This window comes from Canis lupus, chromosome 12, assembly GCF_003254725.2.
Source record: "Canis lupus dingo isolate Sandy chromosome 12, ASM325472v2, whole genome shotgun sequence".
NCBI lineage: Eukaryota > Metazoa > Chordata > Mammalia > Carnivora > Canidae > Canis > Canis lupus.
In genome coordinates, this window is record NC_064254.1 from 48,430,741 (window position 1) to 48,444,550 (window position 13,810).

The following is a 13,810-nucleotide window of genomic DNA, read 5'->3' on the forward strand; positions in this document are numbered from 1 at the left end:
TGTAACTATTAGGCTTTTTAAATATTAATATTCATGATCTAACAGTAAAGAAGTACATTTACAAAACTTCTACTTCAGGAAGAAGCTTAAATCTTGCTTGCCTTAATTATCTTATTCTCGACCCCATATCCCTCCATCATGACTCTGCCAACTTGGCATAACTCCACAAAGTTGGCAAATTTCTGCTCAAAAGATGCCCAGAAGTGACAAAACAGGAGAAATATAGGTCAAAACTAAAGTTCACTGGCAAGGGTTTAGCACAGCACTAAAATCAATATTACTTCATTATCATTTTCATCTTTTAGTTAAAATTATTTCTGGCTAATTTATCTGTGTGTACCAGTTCAAAAGTTCTTTATATTAGGAATTTTTAACAATTATCAATCCTGTTTCATCATATTCTAGCTGTACAACAATCTTCTGCCACAGGTGGCAATGACCAATAGAAGTGACTGTAGACTAAGACTGGACAGCAAGAGAGCAGAGCAGAAAACTCTCTCCTGAATCCCCTCCCATGAAATGTCTGATAAATATTTTCAAGTCACGGTAGGGGCAAAACATATTTAAAGCTGATTCTCCCAGGTTTCAGAAAACTGGATTACAGAAAAACTGGGAAATGAGGTACATTTAAGTCTTCAAGTTTTACCTCTTCTCCCTCAGTACAATGATATGGGCAACCCAAACATTAATCAGCAACAGAATCAACACATAAAATAAACAGTAGGCAGTGACAAAAATAACCTTCTGTTCCATTAGGAAGACATATCTGAGTGATTTAATTATGTCTAGTCATCTAATTTTGACTCAACTGTTGGTCTTGAGAAAAATCTGATAAACTCTTGCTTGCTATTTTTTTAAGCACTCTAGGTAAAAATTCAAACTTCAAGGAGCAAAGAAGCTAAGTCAATGTTTTCATTAAGGTAAAATGTTTCAGAGTATGAGTAAGTTTTTATTTAAAACTTGAAAATGTTTATTACCCTTCCCAGCCACAGAATTGATGACACTTCTGTTGTACCTCTCCTAACTTTGGTTGAGTTGTTACTTGAGTCACACCTTTAACAGTTACACCTTCCAGGAAAATAGCACCCTTAAAATGAAAAAAATATATATATTGTTAGTGTTCAAAATCTATTTACAAAGACCAGACTGAGAGATAGATTTGCTTATTTTCATAAGTCTGAGCAAATATATGAAATACATTTCATATATATATTTTCATATATTCTGGTCTAGTCCAGAAAGCTCTATTAACCTCCCCTGGGACTGTATACTTGCTTTCCTTATTCCATCATATCCTTTTCAATGTACATATAAAGCCTAGTGTCTATATCATATTGTCAAAGCACTCCACAGACACTACTTATTAATAACAGTAATAATAACTTACCTACCATTTACCCAGAGCTAGGCAGAGGATCTGACACTATACATTTTCTCTAATCCTTACAACAGCTCTGAAAAGTAGATTATATTTATTTTACAAATAAGTAAATGAGACTGTATGCAATTTATTCAGGAGTAAAAATAGAATCTAACCCAGGTCCACACTATACCATTCACTAATGACTCTCACTGGGGACAGAGAGAGGAACTGTACTACTGATAGAGTACGGATTTTAAAGAGATAAACACCCATAATATATACCTTCGTAAATTAGAATAAGTTTAACAGTAGACAGGCGTCTGGGTGGCTAAGTCGGTTAAGCTTCTGTCTTGGGCTCAGGTCATGATCCCAGAACCCTGGGATCAAGTCCTGCATCAGGCTCCCTGCTCAGCCTGCGTCTCCCTCTGCCTCTGGCCCTACCCTTACTCGTGATCTCTGTCTCTCTCTCACTCTCTCTCTGTCAAATAAATAAATAAAATCTTTAAAAAAAAAAAAGAAGAGTATAACAGTCAGTCAAAATGGCTAAACTACAGTCATTGGATGTAACAAACACTATTACTCATCACTGAATTTTTAATCTAAATTTTTGAACTCAGAACTACATGAAGTGTTTTATTGTATTTCATAGCAAGCATATTTTTAAAATATTACAGAGAAGTAGAGCAGATGGAAAATTTATATATCAAATAAATAAAGAACACTCCTGGAAATTTTAAAGACTAAAAATACAGTCTAGATTCATGCTACAATTACTTTCAGACCCATAAAAGGGCTGGCATCAGTCTCAAGAAAAATCCATAAAACAACTCTAGCTGTTAATGTAATTAAGGAATAAAAAATATGGTCTACAAGCTGCAATGATCAACCTTCTGGCAAAGACTTGGCAACTCGAGCCACTTGGGAAGAAAAAAAGAACACAGTATTTAGTCCACATACGTGCCTGTCAAATCTAGAAGCGTCCTGAGTCAAAATCCAGCAGACGTTAGTTCTACTTTTTGCCCCTAATTCTGAATTGCTTTTTATAGTTATCCTTTATGTCATCAACTCTATTTTCCTTAAATAAGTCTACTTTGTAGATTTCGTGAGCCAAGGGATTAAGGAATATCATTCCTTTCGTATTACACCATCACCACTTTCTACCAATCACTGAAAGTTCTGCTTTAGAATCATTCAACCATTACGTATAATAACTAAAGAAGGAGAAAAAGAACCAGGTTCACAACATATTTTTAGTATATTTAGTAACTGAGATACTCAGATAACTGCCATAAACTTATAAAATTATATCCTATATATACTAATTAAAAGGAGAAAGCATTCAGAGAGTTTAACATTCAGCATCTTTATTTTGAAGGTACTAATAGCATAGGATTTTTTTAAGTTTTACATGAAGAAGGTTCACTCATGAGCGTGTATTTCCTGAGGAAAGTTAAGAAATCAATGATAATTTGAAAAGCAAGAACAATTAGCATAAATTATCCCTAAACAAATAAACATTATTTCATTTTTTAAGAAGGAATAAAAAGGACTAAAACATAGGAATATGATCAACATTCTACCAAGCACTTTCCCACAATATTAGACTTTACTATTAGATTTTACTATTTTACAGAAATATTTTAAAATATTTTAAATATTTTAAAATAAAATATTACTATTTTACAGAAATATTTTAATAATTCTATGCAGCTGAACCAAGTATTTTAATTTACCAGAATAAATATTGAGCCTCAGCACATTTTAACTATATAAGCTTGATTATAAAAGAGAACTCCAACCATCTTGCAAATGCCTCTCCATTTATATTTCCTCTTTCTTAATCTTTCCTACAATGCATTCATTTTTTTCACTATCTTTCCCAACTTCTGCAATAATTATTATTAAGTAAAAAATGGTAGGAATAAGTCCATTAGAAACAGTAAGCAGGGGATCCTTGGGTGGCGCAGCGGTTTGGCGCCCGCCTTTGGCCCAGGGCGCGATTCTGGAGACCCGGGATCGAATCCCACATCGGGCTCCCAGTGCATGGAGCCTGCTTCTCCCTCTGCCTATGTCTCTGCCTCTCTCTCTCTCTCTGTGACTATCATAAATAAATAAAAATTTTAAAAAAAATTAAAAAAAAAGAAACAGTAAGCATGGTGTACTCCATACACAAATACTATTTACTAACTTTTTAACTTAATTTGCTATTTACTGTCATTACAAATTTCTTCTGACAAAAATATATTATTCAAAATTATGTAGTAATTTCAAAAAGTATCACTAAATCTAAACAGCAATGTCTTAAGTCTGGAACTATTTTCAAACATACTACAACTGAGATTCAAAGTCACTGACATTTACTTTCACTTTTTAACAAACTACCATTTCAGTGTGTGGGAATAAAGAAATATCAAAAGTGAAAAGAAGATAATGTATGCTTAAGATGAAAGAAGTGCATTTCATTAACAGTCTGTCAGGCTTAACATGGAAATTCATATGGCTGCCACAAAAAGGACAAAAGGAATCAGAGATCAGTTAGAGGGAAACAGAAAACTGTATAGAAGATGGGGGGTGCAAATTATAAAAGGTGTGTATGTAGAGAGAATGAGTGAGCAAGTATGTATGTAAGGTGTAACACGGATATTTTAATAATGAGGAAAATGCATTAACAGTCTTATTCAAACAGATGATCCCAGATATCGATTCAAAGGAGCAAGCAACATAACTGTAAGTCATACTTTTCCAAATCAATAGTAGCATGTGCTCAAAAGATGAGCAAAGGTGTCAGGAATGTGAAGGCCAAGTACAGGACATGTACCACTGTTAAAAACCCAAACGGAACTATCAGAATTCACTACAAGGAGTCAGTCCATCACTTCAAGTCATAGTCATATCAATATGAATCGGGAAAGGGAAACTAACAAAAATAAAGTCTCAAACCAAAATAAGTTCATTGTGTTGAGCTGGAGCTACAAAAATTAGTAACTCTTGGGACTGTCTCTGTTATCTTCAACTCAGATAGAAATAAGAGGAAAATGAAAGTTTTCCAATCGTTTGTCAATTACTTCTCATGTCTTTCAAGCATACTGTTGACATCACCCAAAATCAAGTATTCAGTCGTCTTTCCTCTCTGATGGTCGATCTATCCTCACTGCTTTGGAGCTCCTTCTCTTTGGTTCACCTTATGACTAACCACCTTCCCAAAGAGTTCCAATATAAACCCTGGAATCTCTTTTTCATAAATAACCTTCCCTAAAACTTCAACCTTTTTCATGAGTACCCCATTCCCTATGTCTTAATTAAGAGCTAACTCTCCACCAAGGAGACCACTTCTCTCTTAAGTAAAAACTACTCATTCTCCCACTGCCCAAGTCCCATGGGGGTAGTATAAACCATTCTCCTATACTTGCACTTGCATTCCTGGCCTCTTTCAAAAGTTCCTCTTCCATTCAGACTAACTCCATCAGCTATATCACTCAACTGTGGTAAAGGAGACATCCACTGTGGTTGGTGGCAAAATAGCTCTCATTAAGAGCTGCCTCTCATCCATGAAGATAGGACCCTAACAACCATGTTATATGACATTACAAGATAACATCCCACTCCAGCCAAAGCTGATGGGAGCATAAGCAAATCATTAACTCAGTCTGAACCAATCAGATTCTCTCTTCTGGCAATTTGGAATTAGGATTCAGAATCTCTTCATGTGGCTAAAATTACAACATGTAAGCTCAGAAGGTACAGGATGGTTATAAGCTCCCAGATAAGCAAGGAATAACAAAAAGCCAGTTTTGAAAGACAAAACTAGTGAGATGACACAAAAGGAGAGAAACAGAAATAGGAGAGAAAAGCAAAGATGAGAAAATAAGAACAAAGAGCAGAAACCAGGTTCTAAATAAATAGCTTTCTGGTCCAGGCTCCAGTCCCTTCCTGAGATCCAGCTATATTCCTGGATTTGAGTCCTATCCCTGAACTTATAGTAATTTCCTCTTATTATTTAAGCTAGTTTGAGTTAATTTCTGTTAATGGATTATTTTAACATCAGTTTAGACAAAGCTAAAGAGGGATTAAGTAAACTGGAAGACAGGCCCATCTCCACATTGAAAAATGAAAAAAAGGGCAGGGGGTGGAAAATATAGAAAAATAAGAGACATTAGAATTTGGGGGGGGGGGGGTAGTCTATTGGGTAAGTCCCAGAAGGAGAGAGAAAAAGAATGAATGGGAATCATTATTTGAAAAGATAATGGCTGAGAATTGTCTAAAACCAACAACAATAAATCCAACCACAGATTCAGGAATCACTATAAACAAAAAGCAGAATAAACACAAAGGAAACTCTAAGTAGAAACATCATAGTAAAATTGTTGAAAATCAAAAACAAAAAGAAACTAGCTTCAGAGAAGCAACTTCTTAATAGAAATGGATTATGGAATGATATCTTAAAAGTGCCAACCCAAAATTCTATACCCAAAACATTCTTCAAAATGATGGCAGGAAAAAGACACTTTTCCACAAATACTGAGAGAATGTGTTACAGTAGACCCACAATAAAGAAAATACTAAAGAAAGCTCTTCAGTGAGAAGAGTAATTATCCAAATGGAACCACAAACATACATGAAAGAAAGAACAGCACCAGAAAGGATAAATATGTGGGTTTTTCTGCTGAATATTCACGTATAAAATGATGATGATGATGATGATGTCTTACGTGTTTAGATACATGTAGAACTAAGATACACAAAAACAAAAAGGCAGAAAGAGGTAAATGCAACCAAATGTCCTAAGATTCTTGCATTGTTTAAAAAGTGGCAAAAGTACTAATATATACCAGACTTTAAGTCAAAGATACATACTGAAATCTTGAATAACCACTAAAAGAATAGCAAAAGAATGTATAACTAACAAGCAATGGGTTGGGGTGATATAAAAACAATTAAGCATAAAGAAAGGAAGATAAAAAGGAATATACCATAATGGAGTTGGGGTGGGGCGGTGAGAGTAAGACTTTAAATGTTAAATCTGATTACAACAGTAAAATAAATGTTCATGGACCAAATACTCCAACAAGGCAAAAACTATTCACTGGATTAAAAAAAAAAAAACCAACAACACAATACCTATAGACATGTACCTTAAATAAAAGATAAAGTTTGAAAGCAAAAGGATAGAAAAAAGATAATCCATACAAAAACTATCCAAAAGAATGCTTGGGCAATCAATCATACTAACATTAGAATTTTTTTTTTTTTGCTAAAAGTGAAGACACAGGTAAGATACAACAATCTTCTACACATATTTGTATAAACTAAATGATATCACCTCAAAATACATAAAGCAAAACTTGGCAGAACCAGAAAGAGAAACAGATAAATCCATAATCACAGTGGAGAATTTATTTTAGTGGGTGGAGGGACAAGAGAATCCCAAGAAGGCCCCACGCCCCACACGAAGCCCCAACTGAGGGCTCTATCTCACACCCCTGAGATCATGACCTGAGCCAAAATCAAGAGTTGGATGTTTAACCAACCAAGCCACTGTGGTGCCTTCATAGTTGGAAATTTTCAAAACACTCCTCCTAGTAACTGACAAAACAAAATAGGAAAAAGTAGATTGGGGATTTTATTTTAAATGTCATTTATTTTCCCTAACGAAATATGCCCATCTTGGCTATGTTTCTCATAATTATGCTGAAGCTCATTTGCAACTAATTTCTACCATTAGAAATTAAATGGTACTTGATATTATAAAATAAACATCATTTTTAAGACCCTTTCTGCTGGGGGTGTGGGGGACTGCAAATTTTAGCACAAGTTTGCAAAATAATAATTCTTCGCTTTAAACTCTTTCACACAAAAATAAATAAAGTCTTTCACACACACAAAAAAAATAAAATTAAATTAAAAATACACTGTTTCACACATTCAAATACTATAATTCAAAAACACATTAGCATATGCTCATGGCTAATGCTAGCCTTAAAAAATATAGTTAAATTTCCTTACAAAAATGATACTGTAAGAAGGTAGTCATTTCTGCTATATTATGCTATTAGCCTTTTCTTAGAATGTAATTATTTTTCTAGGTATGTGATTCAGTAATCAATGAGTTAGACTAAGAGAATTAAGTTATTTTTTAAATTATTTCTATGCTTCAAAACAATTAATACTTTTCAGTGGCCTCAAAGTCTTGAAGTTTGAAATGTGTATATACATATTAAAACAATGTTTTTCAAATAAGGGACTTTTTTAAAAATCCCAACTGACTGTATCATATGATTTACATTAAAAAAAAGGCATCTTCTTCCTTGCCTGTGAATCACTGCCTACTAATAAGGGAGTTGTATCTTTTACTGCTCAACTGATATCCCACATTCCTTAATTACTAACTTCATTAACATTTCATTATCTCCACACTTTGCCTAACTTTTCCCTTTGACCTATATACCATATACCTGTATATAGAAGTACAATCAGTACTTTTCTTCTCAGCATCTCTCGTGTCCCCCTGAGAGGAGAATTCCTAATGGTTTTTGTTAGGCCTTTTAATGGGAGTTGTCCATAGAAGTAAGAAGATTAGTGGGAGTTGTCCATAGAAGAGTCTTCTCAGTTCAACTTTACAGAAAATATGAAAATACCAACCATGGAAAAGAGTAGAATTTATATGTAAAGTTATTTTAACTATATGACAATTTTGTAAAGCATCAGTAAAAAATTTCACTATGTAGCTGGAATCTCCCAATACTTTACAAGAAAAAAATAGTAAATTCTCAGTTTAATATGTAAGAGTTGTTTGGTTTACCTACGAATCAAAAACAAAATGAACTTACTCAACAAACTTTTCCCATAGAAAATGCAGACTCATGGCTATCAAGAATCTTTAGAAACAGCCAGAATGAAGTAACTTTACAAATCTAGCTAAACACAGAAATCTCAATAAGCTTGCAGAAGAGAAAAGTAAAGACTATAATATTTTGAAACATTACCAGTTTTAACCGTTCTTTTCTCCTTTTGCCGAAGGAGGCACTTGACCCAGGTTCTGATTCCTTTTTTCCATCCTCATCCTCATCTTCCTCGTCATCATCCTCAAAACACCAATCTGGCAATAGTGGTGGGGGTGGTGCTTCCTCTATATCACCATAGCGACGAAAAAGTTCTTTCAAATAATCACCCTTATAAATTCCTGGTGGTCTGGCTTGAGCAAAAGTAGCAACTGCTGCTTCAATACTATGGAAAACAAACACCATGTAATTTCCTCACCACTCTTCATTTATGTAGATTTATCAAAACTCACTCATTCTATTTCAGGTACCAAATGAAGTATAATATAGGTTTATGAAATGGACAAATCATATTCCCCACACCGAAGGCATTCAATCATTGAAGGACAAATTTCTTCTGAAACAGCTTAAATATAAGATACACTGATAATCCCTAAAGTAATCTAAAGGTAAGCTGCAATGAGCATATAGAAGAGACCCAGGTAAAGTCTGTGAAAATTCTAAATAAAGCCTTGAAGATTGAGGTCTGACTCTAAAAAAAAAATCAAAGAAATGTGAGTAGCAATATGAATAAAAGTAAAAGCATGTTAGCTTTTAAGAACTTTCAATAGACCCAGGTAAAAGAGCAAAGGTCCTCAGAGAGAGGCAAAACCACAGACTAACACAGTAGTCTGGGGTTACTGTTGAAAGCATCTCAAAGGCCAGAAAGACAGACCTGGAAAAGCACGTAGTAGAGAACCAGAGGATGTGTGAAGAGAAATACACAATCATATGTGTACTTCAGCTGATTATATCCACAGAAGGACCCTCTATATTTATATACAAAAATAATGACCCTCAATCAGTAAACAAGAAAATTCAGGTAGTAATATCCCATTCACTCAGGAATTTCAGGCAATTTCAGGTTCTCTCAGGATCTAAACAGACACTTCAATAAAGACATGTTTGTTTGATTGGTTCAAATTCAGTAACTGTCCCAAAATACCTCCTTTCATATACCATTATAAGTTTTCCTAATATTCAACAGCTATTAAAAAAGGTATTATTAAAAATGAAAAGAACAAGGGGTGTCTGGCTGGTTCAGTCAGTGGAGCACACAACTCAACCTCAGGGTCGTAAGTTTAAGCCCCATGTTGGGCATTTGCTAGCTTACTTACAAAAAGAAAAGAAAGAACAATAACAACAACAGTAACTTCCAAAGGTGAATACAAAAAAAATATTGAGAAAAGTTGCATCTGATTATTCTGGAATATGTAAAAAAAAATCTGGAAAAGACAAGACATAGTATAAAAATCCATAAATATTCAACTACAGTGCCACTTAGAACAACATACCAGGTAATAAATGGTGTTTTAAAGATTAATCAAGTCTAAAACGAAAACCATTTTAAATTTTATTAATCATAACTTTATCAAAAATTTGGTAATATAAAATGCTAAAACTAAAAGAATTAATAAAATATATCATCAATTACTAGTCTTCTTCCATTATAACAAGAAACAAATACCTCCAATCCATTTTCTCCACCAAAAAGGCACATATGAGGAAACCAGTGCGATTGAAACCATGGGTACAATGAACACCTAGAAAATAAAGCAGCTTTGGTTTAAAATTAACACATTACTTCAGAAGCCACATTTTACTTTAAAATTCCAACCTGCAATCAAAACATTTTAATGATTTGATAAAATAACTACATTTTTAAAACTTTGACCCTTTCTTATAACTATTAGTAATTTCTCAGTTTAAGTTGCTTAGCATCTAATTTATCTCACTAGCTAAAAGTTTAGTATATATTGGTTACAAATCATTTTAGACTCTAAGGCCGAAAAATTTCTCTTAAAGCTAACAGATTCCAAGCACTTTAGATAAGATAGTATTTTTTATCAAACATACAACTTTAAAAGGTGGACACACACATACACACAACACTTCACTGGATCTAGAAAATAACTGATGGATATACAGCACAATAAAAATAAAACTACCTTGAAGTTCTTTTAGAAACCAACTGACAGTATCTTTACACTAATTAATAATATTTAAAATAAACTTTCAGAGGATGCCTGGATTGGCGCAGTTGGCTAAGCATCCAACTCTTGGTTTCAGCTCTGGTCATGATCTCATGGTTGGGAGATCAAGCCCCACATCCAGCTCTGCACTCTGTGTGGAGGTTGCTTAAGACTTTCTCTCCCTCTCCATTGGCTCTTCCCTGCCTCTCTCTCTCTCAAATAAATAATCTTTAAAAAATAAAATAAACTTTCCAGAGAAAAACTTGAGAAAAAGAATTTTTTCTTAAATCTTGTTTCAGTATGTGTTCAAGATTATGTGGGTCTACCTCCACATTCGGAAAAGCTGCAAATGAGCTTCATAAATTAAAAAATGACTGCATTTTTAAATCATTTTAACTACTTTGAAAAAGTAAAAGTTTGGTTGACATTACTAACATGACATTACTTAACTCACTATCTTGCAAACCTCAAAAATGAAGCTTTTCTTGTTATGTTTAATGGAAAGATAATCTGCCATTTAAGATTATACCTTAATAAACTACTCTTTTCTTTGCAATATAAAGCATCCTAATAGAGAACAACTAAAATCAAATATATAAATTAAAAGTTAAGAATTACAAAACTTCTAGAAGAGAATATGGAAGAAAATCTTTGCAATTTAATGTAAGACTTCTTGGATAAAACAAAATAAAAGGAAATATTGATAAATTGGGCTACTTCACAATGGTAAATGCTCTTTGAAAGATGTCTTTAAGAAAATAAAACACTAGGGGGTGTCTGGGTAGCTAGTCCATTAAGTGTCCTAAATCTCAATTTCGGCTAAGGCCATGATCTCAAGGTTGTCAGATTGAGCCCCATGTCAGATTCCACGCTGGGCATAGAGCCTGCTTAAGCTTTCTCTAAAAAGAAAAAAAATAAAAAGAGAAAAAAATAAAAACACTAGCCACAGAATATATTCTCATTACATATATCTAATATAGAACTTGTATCCAGGGATCCCTGGGTGGCGCAGCGGTTTGGCGCCTGCCTTTGGCCCAGGGCGTGATCCTGGAGACTCGGGATCGAATCCCACATCGGGCTCCCGGTGCTTGGAGCCTGCTTCTCCCTCTGCCTGTGTCTCTGCCTCTCTCTCTCTCCGTGTGACTATCATGAATAAATAAATTAAAAAAAAAAAAAAAAAGAAAAAAAATTAAAAAAAAAAAAGAACTTGTATCCAGAATATATAAAGAACTCGTAATACTAAATAATAAGACAAACACTCTAATAATTTTTAAACGGGCAAAGGATTTTAAAAGATACTTTATAAAAGAATATGTGTAAATGGTTAACAAGTACCTGAAAAGGCAGTCTACATCATTATCATGAAAATGCAAACTAAAACCACAATGCAATTCCACTACACACTAATTAAAATAGCTAAAATAAAAAAGACTGACCATATCAAATGTGAGTATGCAGAGTTATTGAAACCCTCATACATTGCTGGTAGAACTATAAAACAACACAATTGCCAAAACAGTTTGGCAATTTCTTAAAAAGTTAAACATATATCAGCATCAAATGACCCAGACATTCTAATCCTAGTTATTTACCCAAGAAAAACAAAAATGTGTGCGAAGACATACAAAGATGAATGTCCACAGCAACTTTATTTATAATGGCCAAAAATAGCAAACATCCCAAATGTCAATCATCAGGTGAAGGGATAAACATGTGGTATACCCATTCAATACCTTCCACTCAGCCATAAAAATGAATGAATTGCTAATAAATGCAATGAGGATATATATATTTATATATGTAAATTTCATTTACACAGAATCTATAATATGCAAAAATTTGCATGGAACCATGAAAGACCCTGAACAGCCAAAGCAGTATTGAGGAAAAATAACAAAACTAAAGATATGATACTTCCTTATTTCAAACTATTCTATAAGAATGTAGTTATTAAAAACAGTATGGTACTGGCATAAAGATGGACATATAGGCCAAAAGAACAGAATAGGGAACCCAGAATTAAACTCCTGCATATATGGTCAACTAATATTCAATAAAGGAACCCAGAACACTCAATGGGGAATGAAAACAGTATTCACGCAGAACAATAAAACTAGATGCCAAAAAAAAAAAAAAAAAAAAAACTGGACACCTATCTTACACCATTCACAAAAACTAACTCAAAAGAGATCAAAGATTTAAATCTGACTCAATGCCATAAAACTCCAGAAAAAAAATGTAGGGAAGAAACTACTCCACACTGGTCTTGCCAAGAATTTTTTGGATAGGACACCAAAAGCACAAACAACCAAAGCAAGTATAACAAATGAAACTATATCAAACTTGAAAGCTTCTGCCCAGGGACACCTTGGTGGTTCAGTCAGTTAAGCATTTGCCTTTGGCTCAGGTCATGGATGCCAGGGTCCCGGGATCAAGCCCTGCATCGGGCTCTCTGCTCAGCAGGGAGCCTGCTACTCCCTCTCCCCACTGCTGGTGCTCTATTTCTCTCTACATATCTCTTTCTGTCTCAAATAAATAGATAAAATTTTTTAAGTTTAAAAAAAAAAAAAAGCAGGCAGCCAGGGTGGCTCAGCGGTTTAGCGCTGCCTTCATCCCAGGATCAGGTGTGATCCTGAAGACCCGGGATCGAGTCCCACGTCAGGCTCCCTGCATGGAGCCTGCTTCTCCCTCTCCCTCTCTGCATCTCATGAATAAATAAATAAAATCTTAAAAAGAAAAAAGAAAAAAACACAAAAAAGGCCTTTGCTACATAAAAAAAAATTTTTGAAAAAAAAAAATTTTTTGAAATTTTGAAAACCAGTATCTTAGAGTTACCATCAACTAAACTAAATCATCTATTTCTATATTCACAGAAATAATCATTAAACTAAATCTATTTCTATATTCATAGAAATAATCATTAATATTTAGAATAAAAACTTTAGTCAATGAGCAATACCCAATTAACAAGAATACAAAGGAATTGCAGACAAAGCAATCTGTGCAAATAAAAATATGAATCAAAACACCACATATGGCAAACTATAAATGAATTAGAATGGCTACAGTGTGCAATATATAGTAAGAAAGTAATACTAAATGCAGTTGGAGGCAATGAAAAGAACAATATCCTGAATTGTTTAGTACTGTATCCAATACTAAAGACAGTATAAGGGCAATGGAGAGATATTAAAAATTTTTAAGCATGGCAATTAAATTATCATGTTTTAAAAAAAACACTCTGGGGGACCTGGCTGCCTCAGTCGGAAGCACATGTGACTCATGATTTCAGTGTTGTGGTTTCGAACCCCATGCTGGGTGTAAAGATTAAAGATAAACAAATAAAGGTTTAATAAACAAATAAATAAATAAATAACCCACTCCAATGGCAGCTCAACAGAAGACAGAGAGGGAGCAATAATAAAGGTAAGAAAAAC

At 33.9% G+C, this 13,810-nt stretch overlaps 1 protein-coding gene across 6 annotated transcripts in view; it reads right to left on the reverse strand.

Moving 5' to 3' along the window:
* Positions 1-13,810, reverse strand: part of RNGTT (RNA guanylyltransferase and 5'-phosphatase) — a 362,295-nt gene that overhangs the window by 295,003 nt on the left and 53,482 nt on the right. For all 6 annotated transcript variants that reach the window (XR_007401296.1, XM_025444846.3, XM_049092354.1 and 3 more), the window contains exons 5-7: positions 9,869-9,944; positions 8,347-8,587; positions 978-1,087 (exon numbers count right to left, since the gene is read on the reverse strand). Coding sequence is in view for 5 of the 6 variants with exons in the window: in XM_025444846.3 (XP_025300631.1) it covers positions 978-1,087; positions 8,347-8,587; positions 9,869-9,944 (427 nt within the window). In the remaining variant the exon portion in view is untranslated. The remainder of the gene's footprint in view (positions 1-977; positions 1,088-8,346; positions 8,588-9,868; positions 9,945-13,810) is intronic.